Source organism: Leptosomus discolor, chromosome 2, assembly GCF_034619465.1.
Source record: "Leptosomus discolor isolate bLepDis1 chromosome 2, bLepDis1.hap2, whole genome shotgun sequence".
NCBI lineage: Eukaryota > Metazoa > Chordata > Aves > Leptosomiformes > Leptosomidae > Leptosomus > Leptosomus discolor.
Window position 1 is genome coordinate 45797589 of NC_141392.1, and position 22048 is coordinate 45819636.

A 22048-nucleotide genomic window follows, 5' to 3' on the forward strand; every position below is an offset into this window, starting at 1 on the left:
ATCATGCCTTATTCACCTCCACACGAGGTGGAGATTATTCCCTTTCTCTCTGACATGGCAAAGCCAAATTGTATTCAGCTCCCCATTGCTCACACGGCCCTTTTGTAGGGGCAGCCTATCCTTCCTTCATCTTGCTGCCTGCTGGCGAGCCAGCGATGACCAATTTACCCCAGAGCAGCCTGGGAAAGGCACTCTGCAGCTTTCCTTTTCTGTTGCATTGGTTTTATTCAGCCTTAACCACCTGCTCGATTTGCCTCTAGTTTTGAGTCCTTTTCAAGTGCTCATTCCATATTTCCCAGGAGCAGCTGAAGTACATTCCTGTTTCCTCTGCACCCGCTTTGCTCCTTTGCTTCCCTTCAGGAGGGCTGCCCTTCACAAAAGGCAGCTCCCAAACCCACAGGGACTGCACCACAGCTCCACATTAACCAAGAACCAAGATAACCCAAAGCATGAGAAAAAAAAAAAGATCTCTGTGTATAGTCAGTACCTGGAGCTAAACAGAGATATTTTACCCTTCCTATTTTTTTGTTAATTGTTGCTCTGGACATTTTTGTTTTATCAGATGGGGAATGACACTTGAGACCTAACTAATTTGTGCCTCTTGTCAATGGGTCTTTGTTTTCTTTTTTTTTTTCTTTATTTTTTCCAGACCCTATAATAATTTCTTTGTTCCCTTTGGTAAGCTGGCCACTCGGATCATTGTATCCCTGCAAGGCAGGCCTGTCTTAAACCTGGACATATTATTATTTGTAATAACAGCATCTGCTGGGATGGCAGCGACACATGGCAGCCAGGGCTCCCTCTGCTAGATACCACGCAAAAAATCACGCTACCAAGCCCCAGAGTGACCAGGTGAAAAAAGACTGAACCCCAGATGAGAAAGCAGCATTTTCTTATAAAACCAGATGAAACACTTCAGACTTTTCCCTTGTAGGTACTTTATTGCCCTTGTTAATGGCAGGCTCTCTGCCTATACTAGCGTAGGCTTGCAGCAAGGTACTAACAAACTAACAAACAAAGCGGAGGCAGGGCACAGGCCCAGGTGGTTGCCCATACAGTTAAATGGTTGGCATTGTCCTTGCATGAGTTTGTCCCAGACCAAGCAAATATTCCTGCAGCCGATGCCCGAGCATGTTTCAGGAGCTGGGCTGGGCCAGGGAGGATTCCCAGCAGGTGGTTTGGGCACAGCTCTCCTGCTCTGGGGGGGGTCAAGAACTTGTCCCTCTGGGGATGGCTGGGCATGCTGCTGGGCCCCTGGGGGCGGGAAACTTTCCCCGGCCTGTCTTATTAATTTATGTAGCTGTAGCCTTGGTGTCTTGGCACTGCACAGCTTTTAATGGACTTACTTACCCCAGCATCGCTGCGGGGTGGGGAAGTGCTGCTCAGCCTGGGTCTGAGGGGAAAAACAGACCTGTGGGGACACTGAAAGAGCAACGTGGCTCCAGAGAAGTCTTCATGTCCCACAGCCCGCTTGTTTCCCTACCTCCTGGCCCAGGGCTTGAAGCTCCTTGGGCTGGTGAGGATGAGCCAGACAAGGAGGTCTGCCCCCAGTCTGCTGGGGATGCTGAGCCGCCCAGGACCCCATGAGGTGAGACACAGCCAACTTCTCTGAGCTCTGCAGCTGAGACAAAACCCAGCCTGGTGAGGCTGGGCAGCTTAAAGCACGCGCCGGGCAAGTCTGGACCAGAAAGCAGGGTCAGGCTTGCACTTAGCTTGACCCTTAGGGACTTGCAGAAGCTTAGGCAGGGACCTGGCTCCTCCACCCTATATGCTTTGCCTTACTGGGATGTACGGGGCCTCTCAGAGACCATGTGTCGAATCCATATGGATAGTTTGTGCAAAGGAAACTGGTGGGGTCGGGAAGAGCAGAGGGTGCTCAGCACTTTACAACCTCCTTGCTTGAAGTTCCTCTGCTGAGAAAAACAGAAAGCAGTTCAGCATCATGAACTTTCCGTGTTCGTTTTCCCCATGCCTGTGTTAACGGGGAGATGATCAGTCTTTTAGCCACTGGGTCTTCTGTCTCTGCTCTTGGATCATGTCCATCACCATGGTGTCAGGGACTGTGAATACAGAGAATCTGTGTTCGCTAATTAAGACATTATATTTTGAGATTCTTTTTAATAAGCAATATCATTATTTTGATAGCTGAACAGTCACAGCTAGACCTTTGGACAGAGCACCTTTGGGTTTACAGGGCCAGCTCCGAGGCACATGTTTACTGTCCCTGCAGAGCCCTGCGCACCTGGGGTGAGGCCTTACAGCAGGAGGAGGGAGGTGTTGGGAGCCGCAGCTCCCCGCTGGTGGTGTGATGGGGACCCCTGTCCCAAGCCACCCAGCTGCAGCGAGCCCACCCCAGCCATAACCCAGCGGTGAGCTTTGCTCCAGCCAGCAGCCAGCTCGAGGCTCTGCGGGCAGGGAGGGATCCAGGGGCCATATGGATCCAGGCTGTGAGCCTTCAGCTGTATTTACCCCAGCCTTTTGTTCTTCCCAGCTCACCTCTTGCTGACACATGTACACCTCCTGCCTGGTGGGAATATTTGTGCCTTCCCCTGCTCCAGGGTGCTGACAGCAGGAGTACAGTGAGAGCCCATTACCCACACAGGGTGGTGCTGCAAAATTGGACCCCACTAAGGAGGTGAAACCTACTCATGGCCTTTCCCTCATTATTATTCTCCTTGCTGAGTCTTCTCCTTGCTCTGGTAGGAAAGACGTTTTTCTTGCATTATCAAAACTGCTTAAAAGCAAAAAGAAAACTCAGCAAAATGAAAACTACTGCCACCACCACCACCAAAAGAAAAAAAAAAAAAAAGGCAAGAAATCTCAGCCTCATCCACTCTTCTGTTAATTAGCTTTAAAGAAAACAATAAAACCAGAAAGCGAAGCAAAAGCCAATGGAGGTAATTGGGCTGGGCTGCTGGAGAAGCAGGAGCTGTGGGAAATGGGGAGACGGCTGCGGAAAGCATCACCTTGCAGACAGCCCCAGATTTCTGAGGTCTGCCTTTCCCCCGAGCCCCATTTCGTAGCAAATCAGAGTTGATGGGTTAATTACTGCAGCTGTGTTTTGGGCTGGTTTAAGAGGTTGTACTTTCCTGGCTGCCTTTGGAGCACAACAGCAGTGGCAGGCAGCATTCCTGCCAGCACAGCGTGGCTAAACCCACCGAAACAAGCAACCAACCAGCCTTCTGAAAGAACTCGCTGGGTGATTTTTGCCTGTTCATTTTCAATGACAAGTTTCCAAGGAAAACAGTAGCATTTTAAAACCCACACATACAGCCAAAAAACCTTGTGGACTTTTCCCTCCTCCCCTCTAGCAAATACTTAGCTGCCTCTTTTACAATGCCATTTCTATTGACGTAAAGCGAAGATAAGAGATGTTTGCCTGTGCTGCCTCGCTCAGTTTTCCATGTGTGGCTTCTGGCTCATTTGCCATGTGCCTCTGCTGAGGTCTCAATCCACTTTCAACTGAAAGCACCCGGGTCCTTGCTTGGCTTATCATGCCGACACAGCTGGCAACCTATCAATCTCCTGCTCCTGATGCCTTTACTTCAGTGGAAAAGCTCTGGTGCCTTTCGGTGGTTTGTATTTGTGGCTAACAGAGGCTGGCACTCAAAGGCCCTAGGTCACCTCTCCGCAAAAACCTCTCTGCTTAACCCCTGGAGCTGGGGGAGGATGTTCAGCATTTTCGTCCATCTTGCTCTGGCACTCTTTTTCAAAGGTATGGAGAACCATAATGCAGCAGGAGAAGTAGGTCTGAAGCCAGTGACATTATCTACCAGTAATGCCTTGCCCATGTTCACATCTTTAATCTGCGGACTTCAAGATCTAAAAAGTATCTTCTCATACACTGACAAATGGAGGCTCAGTTTTCACCCTACAGAATTTTTCCTGTAGAGCTGTGGTTTTAGGCACATGAATTCTGCCTTCTCCCTCCTCACCTAACAGAAGACACTAGTCTGGCAAGGTTATCCAGCAAAGGAGTCCTTTGAATCATTCTGTTCACAAAACTGTTTCAAACTATGCTGGCTGGTAAAAACAAACCACCCTGGAATGGTTTGCCTTGTAGAGCCATGTTGGTGGTACTTTACTGACAACTCTTTCTTTCTAAATCCAGCTCAGTTCTCAAGCAGAGGGAGGTTTGTGAGCAGGAAAGCTGGGACTAGAATGGCAATTTCCTGAGCCTAGCCTTGTACACTGGCCAGGCGCCACTCTGGCTGCTAATAAAATAGTTAGCGAGGGACTCACAGGTAGAGAGAGGATGCTTGAAAGGGAAAAAATAACTCAGATTGTGGCTGGATTCTATGTCTGAATATGTATACCTACTATGGCTGAAAAGTTCTGGTCTGGAAACCTGAGAATTGAAGGTTTTGAGAAAGAAGAGAACATAATGCCTGGGTAACTGCTTTCCAGTATCCCAACCTTACAGTTCCTCTCCCAAAGCAGAGTTCTGGAGGAGTGAAGCACAGTGTGTTGAGAAGTACCTGCTTCTCCCCAGCTGTGGCTGCCAGCACTGTGGAGGTGGGCTGGCCCAGCTGAGCTGGGGATCAGGAAGGCACCTGGGAGCCTCCACGTACAAACACCTGAGCCAGGACACTGCAGATTTGGATGGTAGGGTTTGCTGTGCACCAAGTGAATCATGTTCTTTGCCTTCCTGCCTTGTGTCACCATGCAGCACAGAAAAAGCCGTGGCTTTTTCCCCTTGGCTAAGCTGCCCTAGAGCCAGATGTAGATGCTGTCCTGTGATGCCTGCCCTCAAAGTCGGGCAGCTATCAGGGAAGAACAGCCTGCTCACTTTCAGTAAAACTGACACTTGTGCTGTCTTGTTCCAAGGCTTTTAATCCCCACCAAGAAGATCCTAGCAACCGCTTTCAGAAAAGATCTTTAAATGTGGAAAGGGGAAAGGCCATGGGGTTCTTCCAAGTTTGACACCAAGAGGAAGCGGCCGGCTCCAAAAGAGACAACACTGGGACCAATTGGTGTTTTTCAGAATTTAAGAGTAACCAACTAAAAATGTACCGGCCAAACTGTCCACGGAGGTACGTCAGCACAGATCCCTTGGCTGTGCCAAGCTTCACTGCGGAGGGTGGGTGCAGAAGTGAGCACAGGAGCATCCCTGCAGAGCAGAGGGGTCTCTCTGCCCCCCTCACCTCCCAGCTCCATTGACAGAAGTTAAGTCCTGTGTTAGGAAGCTGCTCTCACAGCCCATGAAATGCGGACTCATACAAGCATGTGTATAGCCCAGCTGTCCCTGGGGACATCCCACAGTGGTGGGGGGGCAGTGGAGTTCTCCAGGGAGTACTGATCTCTGTTCAGCCTGGCTACTGGCCATTTCAGCCCGATTTTGGCATATTTTACAGGCACCATAGGGTATCGCCCAGCATTATGAGGCTATTCAGTGTCTTGGTTCTCTATGCCTATAGGAGACACGGACTGTCCGCTCCCTTGCATTCCCCTTCCTCTCGCAACGTTTGCATTTGTGTCTGAGATGGGCAAAACCTGCCTCCTTCCACCTGCCTCATTGCTGACAGTCTCCCTCTGCACTCGCTGCTCTGCCCCATCAGCCTGGGCTCTGGCTGTCTCTTCCCAGTCCTCCAGCCAGGCCTGATCACATTATCCTCTGTCACAACTCACTTGCAAACATTCTTAAATACAGCCTGGCATCCAAAAGGAAAGAGATATCCCTGTATTTACTTTATCAACATGTAAAAGTGTCAGCATTTTAAGGCCTGGCCACCGAGGGCTCCTTGGCCCAGACAAGCTCTGCGTCTCCCGTTGGGCAGCTGGATTACCCCCAGCACCTCCCAGCTCTCCCTCTGCAGGCCTGGGAGTCATGCTCCTTACAACCGTCATGGCACCAGGTGGACATTTTGGGGAGGAAACCCCAGGTTTGGCAGGCTGCTCTGGAACTTGGCTCCTCTTTGAAGCAGCCCTGAGACCTGAAACTCCAGCAAAGCTAGGGGTTTGGATGTGGCATGCAGGTGGGGTGCACAGAGCAGGGTGATGAACTTCGGTGCACATGGACTGCTGGGGTTCATCCCCACTCAGAGAGACTCTGGCTGTCTAATCAGTGTGAAAACAAAAGAGACGACTGGCATAACCCTGAAAGAAAAAACGATTTAAAGGTCTTTTAGCTTGTCCAGAAAAGAAGATGTCTGCTGTACAGAAAATACCTCTTGAGATACTTCAGGAACACAGACTACAACACTGAAGACTGGGGTAAGTCTGTGTGCAGGAGATGGTGGATTGCAGTCTAGTCTTGGGCATAAAGGCCATGGAGATCTACCTGTGGGGTCACGTGAAGATGCCCATAAATGCAGGTCACCTCAGCTGAAGCATGGGTGAAGGGTGAAGAGAGTGCTCACAGCAGGGATGAGAGCAGGGCTGGAGCAGGAACCGGCAGAGGCAGCCAGCAGGGTTTCTTTCCAGGAGTGCTACAAATGTTGGGAAGGCTGTGGCAGAAAAGTTACCCACTAGTCTGTCCTGATAGGGAGGGGGCTGTGTAGTAGGAAGGAAGTTTTTCCCAGCTGCTGGAAAGAGCCCCTAGAGATAAGGAGCGTGGTGGACTAGGATTTTGGCAGCTGTTTTGGGAGTCCACCTGCGGAACTGGTGGGGTTGTGGCAGCTAAGAAAAACTAGTAAGGGGGCTCACATATGGGCTGATGGGCAGTGCAGCAAAGAGCATCTGTGCTGCAGATACCATGCCCGTTTTGAGTGCTAGCTGCTCTGCCCCTGGCTCCTCAGAGACATGTGTCCAAACTGAGCCATCCTTTCTCTGCTCAGATCTCTCCTCTGCCACTCTCACCAGCCCCGCCAATGTGCAGCACATTGCCTAAGCATGTTTTCCTCTCCTCCAGCTTAGTCCTTGGATTTACCTCCCCTCTCCAGATTGTCTCTGCAAACTGGGGTTCCTGGGGCAGAAATATCACGGCAGGTTATAAATCCTAGTGAGCAGGAGGACAATGAAACGCAGTATGCCACAGGGCAGGGGCAATTCCTTCATTCAGATGTTTGGCAAAACTGGTATCTTTATTATCTTTCTTACGGAGACATTTATCTGCCACCACCTAGATCTTACCCAGTGTGTCCCCAGCAGTGCCCAGGTGACCTGCTGGGGCTACTGCTCGGTCCCTGCTCAGACCGGGCAGGGAGAGCCTTGGGAAGAGCGGCTGGTTTGGAGCAGAGCCCCCACCTCTGGTGCACCCAGAGGGGTGTGGGGCAGCCCTAGGGCAGCGAGAAGCTTCAGGAAAAGCAGGCAAATTGGTGACCATCACATAAAATACAGGACATGCAGCACTTTTCAGCAGCTGTGACCCCAGATCAGCTGAAAAGGATTTTGAAAGGGAGATAAAGGGATCACCTCCCACCGTGGTTCCCCTGCAGAGGCACTGCAGATAGGAGGTTAGGGTTAATTTGTTTTCTGAATTAACTAGGAATTTGGGAGGCTTGAAGCAATTGCACTGTGGTGTTTTTTTTTTTTTCAGGTTTATCTCAACAAGTCTGTTTGCCTGTGAGTTCTTGGTAGCATCTTCTCAATCAGAACTTAGCTGGAAGGGTGGGGAGAGTTTATTGTGTTAATGTGTGCCACTTAACGATTCCTTTCCCCAGGTAGCGAAAACCTCCCTGAGATCGATAACTTGGGTGATGAAAATGTTCTTTAAAAAAAGTCCTGGCAAATATATATATATTTAATTACAAATAAGATATATAATAAAAGCAGCAATATCTTGTACTTCTCTGGCCCTTTTCCCTCCTAGATCTCAAAGAACAGCCCCAGAAGCACTGCTCTGGTAGTCAGAGCAGGTCAGACCCGTCCTTTATACAGGCTGCCTTTTCTTTCCCAGGTTGTTGCCCTTTGCTCCCTCATACTTCCCCTTTCTTCTCTCCCCACCTCCCCTGCCACCAGCCAGCTCAGCCACGTCACTGTGATCTCTTTGGAAAATGAAGGCGTGAATAGCAGATAGGTTTTTTCCAGACCTTGGGGTTGCTCTTCCCGATAAAGAACAGGATCTTGGTGACAGCCCTGCAGAGCAGGCTGTACCCTTCCCTTGAACATGAAGCAGTGCATCACGTCATGCTCGGAGCGTGCTGCCTCACTCCCTTGCCTCTCTCCGTGTCAGGCTTTTCAAGTTCCTACAAGAAAGAAAAAAGAAAGCCTTCATTCTATAAGGCCAGCATCATATTTTTTATATCGCAGGGAAAATGATAAGCCAGGATATAACAATGACCTACTTCATGTCTTGATAAAATAATTTCCTCTCTCTGTCATTTTTCTCGAAGAATAATATTTGACTAACACGAGCATGTGAGATAGAGCAAGAGCTTTTCTGTGAACTGGCTGATAATGCGCCAGATTCAGCCCTGAGACAGACAACTGCCACCCTGTTGACCTACGTGGAGTTAAGCCTGTTTATCCCCCAGCTCAGAGCTCTGAAAACAATTGGGTTCAAACCTGTAAGATGCGTGTGCGTGATAGGGTTGAGGCCGAAAGCTTCAGAGACAGCAGCTATCTGTTACAGCATCCCTCCATCAATGCACCCTCAGCCCACCGCCAGCACGGCTGCCCGGGAGCTGCTCTGACTTGCTGCTGTGGTGCACACGGGCCCCCCCTTTGCAAAACAACCCATTAGCTCATCCTCTTACACAAAAGGCTACTGTATTTGGTAGGGTACATTACAGTATAGGGCAACCATGCAGCTCCGAATCCACTCACGCCCCCCTCCCCGAGCACAGAAACAATGCAGACTGTTATAGCTATCTCACTGGAGCCCATTTAGCTCAATGCATGGACTGTGTTTGTCTACTGAAGGTGTTTGAAAATGTGCACGTGGCATTTTTCACTGGCAGCATTTGCCTGAAGAGCTTTCTCACATCATCTTTCAACGCCGTTCAAACGGATTGTTGCCCAGTGCCTATCGCCCACCCTCTCATCTCCCACCTAAAGGAGTTTCCTTGTGGTTATGCATCTTTTCGCTTAATGCATTCTCATTACAGCATTGATACGGGCCATGGATCTGCCATTTGTCACTGCAGATAAGAGGTGACATTGCTCAGGCATCCTTGTGCCCTCAGTTGGGTCATATTCTGTCCTGGTGTCAGAGATGGCGGCACATCTGCTCACCTTCACTTGGCACACTGTCCAAAGCAGACAGAAACTCATCTACTGTCATGACTTCAGCATGCCACGACACACTGCCCACAATGGCCAAGGCCAACCAGCGTACAGTACTTTAGTTTATTTACCATATGCTGACTTCCAGCATCACATGCTATTCCACATATTAACAAGGCACATGATTTATGGGATGTTGCTGAGAGTAAAATATAGTTAAAATTTAATTATAGTACTTTTATTTCTTTCCTTGCATAAATGTGGTATGAACCTAGTCTGGTCTACTGACTTTTTCCAATTTCTTGTTCCCTGAGGTGGAAAGTTCCTCTGGATTTCTAGAGATGGAAAACTACCGACTGCTGGGCTTTGGCAGGAGAAGGGTAACAAGCATCTGGGCATGGAGATGGAGATTCTTCTTGACAGCTCTGCTCCTCAGGCACAACGGGCCTTTCTATCAAAGCTCATGTGTGCGTGAGACAACTTTCTTGGGTGCTGCTCAGAGCCTGAAGAATAAACTCTCAGAGGGAACTAGAGCTTAAAAGCCATACCTTTTCTAATTGCATGTGCCTTTCATTAGCACTGCATTGTCTTGTGTAGAGATGCAGCTATACATATGCTCAGAACCATGCAAAATAAAAATGAGACACCGGACTGCAAATGTTATCTGCCCCCTGTACAGAGAAGCAGGGAGCAAATGCACGAGACATAACAGCATCTAGTCTCCATGCAGTTCTTCAGAAATGGCTGAAGATGTTATTCTTTGTCTTGCGTAGACCCTGAGTACCTTCAAAGTTTCACTGAAGCGATTTGGTTTCCATTCAGAAGAAGGGACACAAGTCTTTGTGCAATTCACCCATTTTCTTCTTGGCTCAGCTGAAGGAAAAGAAGGACCTATAATTTTTGGTACTGGGATTGGTACCTGATTTTGATTGGCGATGTGATTTGTCACCTGCATCACTCCCATGCCAAGCTATGCGGGTCACTGTTGAAACAGCATCAGTGCTCAAGATGTTACCACTCTGTGGGTAGCTCTGAGCTCCCCAATCACTACAGCGGGGCAGCCACACAAAGGCTTCTCACCCCTTTCTGTGAAACATCTGCTGGGCTGAAGCTGCCCAACACTGAATTAAATGCTGTGACTTTGCAGCCAGGTGGCTGTGGAGCACGTAGGCTTTAGGGCTCTGCTATGGAGGGAGCAACCCCAGGAATAAGCATGGCAACAGGCTGCCGCGGTGGTAACCTTTCAAACAGCTGCAGCTGTTTGCAAAGCGAGCCTGCACCTACACACATAATGTTTTTCCCTTTCCCAAAAAGAGTAAGCCATATTAGCATTATCCCGGCACAACTGCATCCATACTCTGGGGAGTTAGCTACAACAGTATTGTTAAAGCAATTCAGCTTTTCTAGATAGACAGGCTATAATTACACTAAATTAAAATAGAATGCTTTTGTTCTAACCAAGGCATCCCCAGGAGGACTTGCACCAAAATAACCAAAGGTACAAATTAAGCCATTTCTGTTATTTTAGTACATGCCTGAGCACAGGCAGGCTGCCGCTCCAGTCCTTCTGGCTGTCGATCCTGGCCAAGCTCAGCTGCCTGGGTGATCTCCTCTTCTCAGGCTTCATCATGGGGGATCAAAATACGAAGGCACTTGATGGGGACATACTTCTTGGTTGTAGCCGGATGATGTCTCTCTTTGGGGCTAACTACCATACACGACAGCACCATCTTTGTTCATTTAGGGGAAGGTAATTCTGCAGGACTGGGGAGTCCTTCAGGAGGGTCTGTGGCCTCTATGGCTTTTGAGCATGAGGGTCACACCAAGCCCCTGTGCTCCACTGGCTGCTGTGGTCTGTCCCTGCCTGGCTGTGCTCCCTGAGGGGAGTGGGTGGGTGCTGCTGCGCCAGAGCAGGGCTCCAGGGAGCTGTTTCTTCCCCACCCCTCCAAGTGCATGCACAGGGCATCCAACCCGGAGTCTTCCCAGCTGCCTTCAGCCAGGGAGGACCTTGGCTCTGGCCCTGCTTTGGAGTGCCCAAAATGTTGTCTAAGTCCACGAGCACCACGACCCCACGGAGAGCCACAGCGGCTGTTGGAAGAGGCTAGAGGACATAGGAAAGCAAGATCAGCCATACCGAGTGCTTATTTCCATGAGGCATGAGCCTTGGCAGGGCCTTTGGTGGTCAGACCACACAGCTCCAGGGTCTATAGAAACAGAAAGACGACAGCCCTGTAAGCCTGACATTTCCAGCTCCTCTAGTGAGCATGGGATAGGCAGCTGGGGCATGATGGGCAGCTGTATGCGCTGTGGTACGAAACCAGCTGCATCACGCGGGTTTCCATTTCAGTGAGGGAAATGGGGAAACGGCACTCCAGGTCACACTAGGAACCCAATGATGCTGCAAATGGTAACCCTAAATCGTGACTCTGCCATACCAGCACCGATTTGGGTAAGCTGTTTAAGGTACCTGTACTCGCTGTCCGCAAAATGAGGGTACTAACATCTATATCCCAGATTCTCCAGGTGGCAACTTTGAACAGCGCTGTTAAAGTCCCGAGAAGAAATGTGTTAATAATGTTCCCCATTTAGGGCAGAGCCGAACTTTTCAGCAGCCTTTCATTTTCTGTGCTCAACCACCAAACTTTCCACGGCCAGCTTATTTCAACGGTGCTAAAAGAGCAGTTCCCCACCTCTCCCATGGCCCACTTTATCCCTCCGCAGGCCTGCAGGTGGGAGCTTACCAAGCACCCACCGCTTCCACGGCAAGCACGCTCACAGTACCCTTCGAAACGGGAGGCAGTGGGGGGCGGCTCGCCTCGGCGCGCCGCCGCCGCCCAGCCCTGCACCGGGGCGCCTTTGTGCCCGCAGGCGAACCCCCGGGCCCCCGGCGCCCCGCTAAGGCAGGTGGATGGAGCCCCGCACGGCGCCGCGGGCAAGACTCTGCCGGCGGCCGCAGCGCCTGAGCCGGGCATGGGCAGGGGCAGGGGCAGGGGCGGGCGCGGGCCCCGACGGGGTGGGCGGTGCGTCACCGCCGCGCTAGCCAATGGCGGCGCGCGGCTCGCCGCCGCGCTGTACGGCGTGGCGAGCGGGCCAATGAGGGGAGCGCCCGAGCGGCGGCAGCGGCGGCGGCGCGCCCCCTGCCCGCCTGCCCGCGGCCGTCGGGGCGGGCGGCGCGGAGCGCAGTGGCGCCGCCTGCCGGGCCGGACCGTGCCGTGGCCGGGCCGTGCGGCGCCGGCTCCTCCCCGCGCGGCGCTATGTCACGCGGAGGCGCGGGGCCGGCGGTCGGGACTCGGTAGCGCGGGGCGAGGCGAGCGCAGCGCAGCCGGGATCCCGCCGCCGCTCGCTCCGGCAGCCGCTACCACCGCCTGCGCCTGGGAAGAGCCAGCGGCGCCGGGGCTGGCTTCGCGGCGGTCGCGTCGCGCCTGCCGGCCCGCCGGGGCCCCGCACCGCCTGCCCGCCGCCGCCGCCGCGCCCCGCCGCTCCCCGGCCGGCGGCCCCGGGCCGCGCACCGCCCCCCGGCCGGCGGGGCTCTGCGTGGCCGTGCGGATGCCGCCGCAGCAGGAGGGCGAGGCAGGCTACATCAGCAAGCCGGTACCGGGCGGCTGCGAGGTGCCGCCGGTGCCCCCGCGCAGGGTGCGCAGCGGCCGGGCGGCGGCGGCGCTGGGGGCGGCGCTGGGCGGCCGCTGCCGGGCGGCGGGGACCGGAGCCGGTGTCGCGGCGGGGGTCGGAGCCGGGGCCGGAGCCGGAGCGGGGACCGAGCCGCGGCGCAGCATCAAGTGCGTGCTGGTGGGGGACGGCGCCGTGGGGAAGACCAGCCTGGTGGTGAGCTACACCACCAACGGGTACCCTACCGAGTACATCCCCACCGCCTTCGACAACTTCTCCGGTAAGGGCCGAGGGCGGCCGCGGGGACCGGGGCGGCGGCGGGGTGGTGGTTGTGCTGCCGCCGCGGGGAACAGCGCGTCCCGCCTGTGTCTCCCCCGGGAGCCGTGGCGGAGCTGCTCGGGTGGGAGTCCAGCTTCGGTTATTTCGTTATTTATTTATTTGGGGGCAGGACCGGAGCTTGTTAGACTTGCATCGCCACCAGCGGCACCGGCTGATCGCCCGTGTAACGGAGCCAGGCTGGCAGCTGGTGTCGCGCCCGGCCGTGCGGGCAAAGCCGGGCTTTAATTGTGAACTCTCCGGTGTAAAACTTGCAGCTCTCGGCCGGATAGGGAGCGCCGAAAAGGAAAGCTGAGATCCTTGCCTTGTCTCACCATGGCAAAGGGGGAGGTTCTGGGGTTTCTCTGTGTCCAGCGGGGGCTTTAGGTGTCCCCGGGCGTGTTGAAGATGGACAAAAGGGTACTAAAGGAAACCCTGTGCAGCAGGGAAGGGACCCGGACCGCTGGCCTGGCTCTCCCCGCTGCCGGCGGAGGGTTAGTGCAGCCACTGCCTGCCTCATCTCTTGCAGTGAAATGAGTCGGAAAGCCCTGAAGGGCTTCTGCGTGCCAAGTGTTAGCGCTAAACTCCTTCCAGCTCTGTTACGTTGTTAAATCTAAACTAATTGAACAGAAGACTGTGAGAGCTGAGGGATAGTAAATCTTCTTTTATTTTTTTTTTCTTTGATGGAAAACGTGTAAAGTTGGCCTCACGACAATTTTCCCCCTCCCTCCTCCTTTCTCTCCAAAGCTGTCGTGTCTGTCGATGGCAAGCCGGTGAGACTTCAGCTCTGCGACACAGCTGGTCAGGTCAGTGAAGCCACTTATTTGATTTAAGTGACAGCGGGAGGGGAGAAGTTGTTGCGCAAAGTAGTCCTGCTAATGACTTCATGGATTTGAAAGGATTCCCAGTGTTTGATCGTGTTATTAAACTGCTATCGTTTTCACTGCTGCTTAACGCACTGCTTCGCTCAGTGTCTGTTGAAGGGCGGGGGATGTGTAGGGGCTGGGCACAGGCTGCTGCTCTGCTGGCTCAAGCTGCTGCTCTGCTTAGCCTGACTAGAAAGGCTGAACATATTGGGGATTCAAGGGCCACCTGGTTTTCTCTTTGAGCCGTTGTCACCAGCTTTATTTTTGCTAAATAATTGCGGGTTTAAGAATTATGGTGTTTGGGAGTACGCATGCGGAGTGTTCACAGCTGTAGATGTCCAGACATAGAGACTGTGTTTTTGAAGGGATTTAAGGGAGAAAAAAGTCCTATTGGGTGTTGTCCGTGGAGACTTCGTCTTTGCCATTCCCACCCCCTTGATAACTGCTGCCACCCCATAGCCAAGATCTTAAGTCCTGAAGAGCTAAAGGTGGCTAATGCCTCTCAGCTCCTAGTTTGCCTGATACATAGAAAAAAACCCTTTTCTTACCACCTTATATTTTCTGCACATCCCTGGCTAGTACCACCAGGGAACACTGCTTGCCGGGCATTGAGTCTGGATAGCCAAAAGTACCCAAAAGTATTAAGCTAGCTAGCTGGTGTTTGAAGGCAGTGGGTTAGGTTCCTGTGCAGCTTTGTGGATCTGGGTCTATGCCTTCACCAAAACCACACTGAAAAATCTCAGTGGCCTTAACATACAAACCTATTTAGATGAGTTGTAACTGTGCGCCCTACTTAGGAAAGGGATTTGAAGGGCTGTGCTGTCCTAGACAGCAGTGTAGGACTCCCATGTGCCCTACAAACCAAAGCTAAAATCCCACAAGCAGCCTTCTGCGGGTAACGATAAGAAGTAAAACAGTCGAACTGTCCCATGGTTTCGTGTCCTGCTGAAGAGACTGGCTGGCATCCCAACGGCCTTGGCCGTGCGTGTTCATATGCAGAGTGTGGCAGGTGAAATCGCCATCAGGTGACAGCCTGTGGACAGGCAGCGCCTGTGAAAATGCAGCTGCAAGTTGCATGAGGGAAGGGCAGCCCCAGGCAGCTCTTGCTTTTGCTGCCCTTGATGGTTAAGATGTTTGCTCTGACTGCCCAAGTGCAGCTGGAATGGGTAGAGTCACTGCGTTAAAAATGAAGGGGTTATCTAAACCATCAGAAGTCGTCCTGACTAGCTGCATACTTTGGTAAAACTGCTGCTGTGAGGTGGCTGCTGAAATCTGCAGCTAAAAAAGCACTCCGGGAAGAGGGAAGTTGTATTTCAGCATCACCAGCCCAAGGAGGTGTTGAGTCCCTGCAGGTCGTGTACCTACCATTGAAACTGCAGGAGTGTACTTGGGATATAAAGGCCACTATTTCACCTCGGTAGAAACCCTTAAGATCTGGGTTTGGCTTTCAAACCCATTGAATCAAACCCTTTTGAGGTTTCTTGCATAGCAAGAAGAGGCAATTACATGGCAAGGTGCCTTTCTGTAAACGGCCCTTTCGTTCAGAGCAGCATCTCTTAGTAAATGTGGGGTTTCTCTCCAGTCAAGCAGCAAGAGCCTGGTTTCCTCTGAGGCTTAATCTGAGAATCAAGAGAGCTAATGAAGCTTGCTTTCTTGACTCGTGTTTTATAAATCGCTGTCTCTCTTGGAGATACTGCTGGAAGAAATTCATTCGAGCAGAACAAGACTTCTGAGGCTTCCAGGGGACTTTAAACTGCATATCCGGGGCCTCCAGAGGCTTTAAAGCAAAATTTCACATCTCGAAAATGAACATGGAACTTGCAATTCAGCAGTAAACTGCTAGTACCAGAGAGATGTTTTCAGCTGTGTGTGTTCTTTGCACTTTCAATTCAGAGCTTTTGAGAACACGGCCTGTTCTAATTAAAATGTCACTGCCGCTGAGGCAAATCCTACCTGTTCAGGCTGCTAGTGTTACCCTGCTTTTATCATGCTGTCAGCATAAAAGCAGCCTGCCTGGAGTTAACCCTTGCTTCTTGCTGCATTCTTCGCTGAGAATCAGCACGCCTTTGTTACCATGAGGTGTTTGGCTTTCTTGTGGCTAGTTCCTGAAGCTGGAAAAGGGCCTAGCTTTGCTGCAGTTTGCACTAAAAGAAAAAAAAAAAAAAAAAAAAAAAAAGAACAGGTAGAGCTGGGAGGTCTGTTTGCAGTTTGTTTGATGTGGCATGGGTGGGAGGGAAAGGTAAAGCTCTTACTCTATGCCATTGGCATGTTAAGCCTGAACATTGTGAGTCATTATTGCTGCCATCAGATTTAAATCCCTGGGCACAATGGCAGGGAAATTATTCCCATATCCTGTAGGATGCTGTTAAGTAGTCACCAGTTTAAAAGCCGATTCCAGGAAAGGTGCCCTTGCTGCCGTTTATCTGCTCTGCTGTTGCCTGGAGGTAGGGGTGCCTGGAGGTAGGGATGTCAGCAGAGCAGCTTTGAGCTATGGGAGGTGCTCTGCATCGGAGTGGCTCGCTGACTCACCCCTGTGAACAGTGGACCTGTAGAAAGTACCTTCTCCCTCCCTTACTTTGATTTTTGGCTCATCTGCGCCGTAACCTGCTCCCCGCAGCATTGCGCCTTTGCTGAAATAGGGCAGAGGGCCTCTGTACAGAGAGCGAAGGAAATGTTTAAGTACTCGAAACAAGCAGTGGGGTTAGTCAGAAAATCTCAGCTATGTGGAGAAGCCACCGTCTTCGTCCTGCGTGCCCAACGGTGGCAGGGTGCCTACTGGCTAGCAGCCATGAGACCTCAGACTGGGTATGGATGACTTCTGCTCCTAATGTTGGGTGGTCTGGGTGCTGATGTCAGAGTGCCTCTCAAGAGGGCAGTGGCAGGTGATCCTTAGCTCCTCCAAAGCTAGAGGCTAGAGCTGGGAGCATACCGGGGCGTCGTCTGGGGCTGATGGGCTCTTTCTGTTGGGTGCTAATGCGATTTTGTTCCGTGCAGGATGAATTCGACAAGCTCAGGCCTCTGTGCTACACCAACACGGATATCTTCTTGCTGTGCTTCAGCGTGGTGAGCCCCTCGTCCTTCCAGAACGTGAGTGAGAAGTGGGTTCCCGAAATCCGATGCCACTGCCCCAAGGCGCCCATTATCCTGGTTGGGACGCAGTCGGACCTCCGGGAGGATGTCAAAGTTCTCATCGAGCTGGACAAGTGCAAAGAAAAGCCGGTCTCGGAGGAGGCTGCGAAGCTCTGTGCCGAGGAAATAAAAGCTGCATCCTACATCGAGTGCTCTGCTTTGACTCAGAAAAACCTCAAGGAGGTCTTTGATGCGGCCATCGTGGCTGGTATTCAGTACTCGGATACCCAGCAGCAACCAAAGAAATCCAAGTGTAGGACTCCAGACAAGATGAAAAACCTCTCCAAATCCTGGTGGAAAAAATACTGCTGTTTTGTATAGGGGTTGCAAGGACCTGAGTGCTCCTCTAAGGAAATCAAATAGAGGCTATATTAGCTGAAATCTCATTCTGTGTCGTCCCGAGTGTATAGTGTAGATCTGTATGTATGTGTATATGTTGCTACTGGATATCGTGGTTGCCCTTTCGAAGGTGGCAGAAGGATTCTTAGTTAAATAATTGCTATAAATCAGGTCTGGCATCCAGTTTTGTGACGAAAACCTCTCATTAAGGAAGAAGAGCACCATGTGTCTGTGAGGGTAGAAGGATTTGTCTAAAGGTTTCGACTTCTTGTGTTGTAAGGTGTGTGTGACGGGGAGGAGCACACCAGAGGCCTTTGCTGCCAGGGCTTCGGAGGAGGAATGCATGAGCAACGGTGGAAGCCTAGAGCTCTGTACGTGGACGATCAAAGGGAAAAGTAACACTGTGCCTCCTAACTGACGTTTGTAGCTTTAAAACCCCACTCCTGCTCTCTTCTCCATGTCTTCCCAAGCCAAGGCTCTTAGGGATCACTTTAAAAAGGGTATGTGAGAAGTGTAATCTATACGCAAATGCCATGGTTGGAAAGATCATGAATATGCCTTCAGCATACGGTGAGGGAACCTAATCCCTTACGGAGCTGACATCTCATTTGTCACCTGACTTTGTGAAAGTCCTTTCTGCCCTCCTTCCCCTGCCTTTCCCAGGAAGCCGAGTGGAAGCCTGAGAACATGACCAAGCTTTAACTCGCTACCTCGAGCAGTGGCGATTTCCTCTGTATTTTTGCAGATGTGATGGCAGTTCATCTATTTCAGCTGAAAGGAATGTAAATGCTGTTGTGTTGGAGTTATTTGGTTTGGGTTTTTTTTTGTTTTTAAAGAGATGTAACAAATGTCTGTGCAGCACCATGTAAACCGCATCTGGTTTTCAGCCTGCAGCCAAGAATTTCAGGATGCCCTTCCTTACCTTTTAAGGCTGCTAAACAAATAACAAATCAGGCAGGGCAAGATTTATAACAAGTCGGACTCTAGAAACTGAGGCTGCTGTGTCCTCTTCATGATGCTGTTTCCAACCAAGTTGATGTTTCCCTTCTAAAGGCAATAGTCGCCTGTGGTTGAATCTTGTTCAAGCTCATAGTCGTGAAATTGGCTGAGGCCACCCTGGAAATTTAACTGATAATTTTTTTTTTTTCCCAGATCAGTCCACCAGATTAACTGAAATGTGCCTAAAATGTAACTGAGTGATCAACATAGTGCGGAGCTGAGTGTGACTTATTCTCTGACTAAATCTGGTTCCTACTAAACTAAGCCTAATTCCAGCCCCAGTGACTTCGAGAGACCTGAGGGATAGCATGGCTCTCTGCAAGAATCAGTATTTTAACTTATTCTGCAGAGGACATTTAGTTTGTGCTGTCTGTCTGTCTGCCTTTCTGTGGCCCTGACTACCTTTTTTTTCCGCTAGATATTTCAAGATCAGGTTTTATTTTATTTTTTTTAATTTTTTTTCTTTGGCCATAGCCTTGAAGTGACCTTTTTCATAGTCTTATACTAAACTGCAGTGACAGAAAGCTGGAACCTTTTTTTCATCAGAAGTGAATCAATGCCTGATATAAAGAAGAACTGTGGAAGCCATCTGAGTTGATAAAGCTGACCACAGTTTAACCTCCTGGCCCATTAAAGAAAGTGACACTATGTAAATAGATTCTGGGCTGTGTTGGCATAGGCTCTGCAGGCAGTATTTTTTCCTCCTCTACAACGAAATGAGTGCAGAATGGGTAATGTTCCATTGCTGAAAACTTGAGAATGGGATGGAAATCTTTACCTAGGGCCTGATTCAATAAAAATGTGTTGGCTTCTGCACTGGAACAGCCTGGAAAAACAGTTTCCATAGCACAGAAGCTGAATGCATTTAACTTGGTTGCATCTGGTTGGTAATGGTTTAATGTTTACTGGTCATGAAGTTAACATCTGAGCCTTTGTATTTCTTACTCGAATGCTTTGACAGGATTTCAGATATGCAGTCATACCGTCATCTTGGAGAAAAACATAAAGCCACGTTTCTCTTGGGTGCTTTGCTTCCCTGTAAAATGGTCTGAGTCAATCAAAAATGGTTGGGGAGGAGACAGGCTTGAATCTGAGCAGCTTCCACTTGCAAAAATAACAAAATTTCTTCTGCAAGATCGTGCTGCTTTGTATCACACCATATTGGAAGCAGTAGGTTATATTTTATAAGCAGCCTGTTTCATAGTCTGGAGTAGCATTACTTTTAAATGTAGCCAGCTGTGACTGTTTCTGAAAATGTGATGTATATACAACTTGTTATAGCCCTTTACTAGGTGTGTGTAAACTGAGGTCTAATAACTTTACGAATACTGCTCTACACAGGGCTACACAGGGTCTAGGTTTTAGAAATACAACTTTTAAAGTCACCAGTATTTTATGAGTGCAAGTGAGGGGGGAGATGTCTCTATGTAGTCTATAATCTGATGTGCCTTATAAAAAAAAACCTCTCTTCTGTTTTCTAAGTGTAGGCTATATTCCGAAAGAATTATTTCATGTGAGAATGATATAAATGAGGTATTTGGAAATAAATTCTGACCTGTGTATGTGTCTGCCTCTGCTGCCCAGTCGGGGAGGCTGGAAGGCAGTCCCTGGCCGTGCGCCGCTCCGATATCCAGCAGGGAGGAGGCAGTCATGCTGTCAGCCCAGGACTGCACTCCTGTTGCCCCAGCAAAAGTCCTCTGATTAAAAAGTACAGACTTTTCCCCACACTGCTCAGAAGGCTGGGCTGGGTGGGAAAGCTGCGATGGTGGACTTTCTGCCTCCATAGCAGCCTCCTGCTGTGGCCCTACGAGGCATCGGCAGGCTTGTTGTGTCTGGCCCCTGAAAGTGGAGCAAGCGGCCGGAGGAACACAGCCTCGCTGGGGACAGCTTGGGGGACACAAAGACCTGTGCCATGGCATTTGACCTCCCACACATGCCATGTGTGCCCCGGGGGAGCCAGAGGGCATTTTTGGAAGAGTGGACCCTGTTCCCTCTTGGTACCAAGGGTCTTGTCACCCCCTCCCTGGGGTCCTCTCCCTCATGCTATGGCCGAGGCATGTGAGGCTTGAGGTTGTTCATGCCCAGCCCCTGGGTGGCCATGGCACAGGGGCCTTCGACCCTTCAGTGCAGTGATGGCTGCCCTGGTGCTGTGTTAACTGAGTGGGGAGCAGCATCTAGACCACTGGGCATCCCCACAGAGCCAGTGGTCCTGCTACGAAACTGCTCCGGCGAAGGAGCTCTTCTCTGGACCAAGTTTGTAAATTGTCATCGATGTGTTTGTTTTCCTGGGAGCTGAGTGGAGCAGGCACACCGGGGTGGCATGCCGGGATGCCCTCGCACGCTGCCTGTATGAGTTGTAAGGCCAATGCATTGTTGACCATTAAAACACATGCAACCTGCACAAAGTAGAGGAAGGAGCTTGATGTGCTGTTCCTTTTTCCCATGTTGGTTCCTCACTGAAACAAGGTCTTGCCTTCTTTTCTGCTTTGTTAACCAATGTGCTGGGGACTGCTGGGAGGCTTGTTCACCTGGTCATGCCTGCAGCACAGCAACCCTGCCTGAGTGCCCGACCTGCCAGCAGGCTGCTTTCTGGTGAGTACCTGGTGTTGAATCACCACTGCCGTTGCTGGTGCCTTTCGAAGAATCACTTCCACTGCGTTATGGCTGGGTGGCGTGAAGTCGCGGTGTGCTCACTGGAGACCAAGTCACCCCACCTTTGGACACTGACTTTGCAGAAAAGGGGCTGCACTAGCTGAGAGCCCAGAACCTGCCATTGCCAAATCCTGGCGCAAAAATCCCACCCCTGTGGGGTGTTGCTTTTCTGCAGAGGCAGGCTGCTGTCTTTCGCGTCCTGTCATCCAGACAGGGCTAAGGCAGTTTAGGTCCTCTTTTACACCAGGGTAACTTTGTGTACATGTGTGCTGCTGTGATCAAAAGGCTCCTTCAGCTGCCCTGCTTCAGATACTGGATGGGCTGGCAGCTGAGGCTGATAAGAGCATACTGAAGTAAGCCCACTGTACATAAGGTTTTCCAGGAATGCTGAAATAGCTGCTGTTTTGTGATGGATGGAAGTTCCCAAGAGAGGATTTTGTTTTCTTTCATATCGAATTAAAATGCTCTAGGAAAAATTGATCTTTTTTTTTCTTTTAATGGAAAAAAATGTCACCTTTACCATTTTTCCCCATGTATTTTGTACATTGGACTTACCTCTAGGGTATGATTGAGGGTTGACTAAAGCTGAGACATTGACAAATGTAGCAGTTTTAGAAGAGGGTGTCTCTAAGGAAACTTCACCACACTTTTACTTTGCTTTTTATTTTCTTCCTAGACATCAGTTACTGACCACAGAGAGGGAGAGACTGCTGCAGGAGATGGCCTTTTGTATGACCGCATGCAGCTGACCTAATATTGTAGTGTGTATTACGCTTAAACACTGAACCTTGCTGAAGCATGTGAGTGCCCTTACAATTGTGCAATCTTTCTGAGCTCTAGTAGATAATCAATGTGCTCAGAGGTTTGTACAGGCGAGACCTGTGTCAACTTCTGCCTTTAGTGTTGCCCTGGCATGCAGCAGGGTGGGGAGAGAGGAAAACCAACTACTCAGGAAAGTGTGAGACATTATAAACCTCAGAAGCACTGACGAAGGGACTCCTGGGCAATGGGGAGTGATTGAAACTACTTTTACCTAC

At 50.7% G+C, this 22048-nt stretch overlaps 1 protein-coding gene across 1 annotated transcript; it reads left to right on the top strand.

The window, feature by feature from the left end:
- Positions 1-12651: 12651 nt before the first annotated feature.
- On the top strand, positions 12652-17342 carry RHOU (ras homolog family member U). Its single transcript, XM_086461004.1, has 3 exons — positions 12652-12991; positions 13774-13832; positions 16887-17342. The coding sequence occupies exons 1-3, from the start codon at positions 12652-12654 to the stop codon at positions 17340-17342; spliced, it is 855 nt and encodes a 284-aa protein (XP_086317130.1).
- The last annotated feature ends 4706 nt before the right edge of the window (positions 17343-22048 follow it).

Bases quoted from the DNA above. Each gene is read 5' to 3' on its own strand.
- RHOU (XM_086461004.1), top strand. From the start codon at position 12,652: ATGCCGCCGCAGCAGGAGGGCGAGGCAGGCTACATCAGCAAGCCGGTA. The intron at 12,992-13,773 runs GTAAGGGCCGAG...TTCTCTCCAAAG, and splicing joins CGCCTTCGACAACTTCTCCG to CTGTCGTGTCTGTCGATGGC. The intron at 13,833-16,886 runs GTCAGTGAAGCC...TGTTCCGTGCAG, and splicing joins TCTGCGACACAGCTGGTCAG to GATGAATTCGACAAGCTCAG.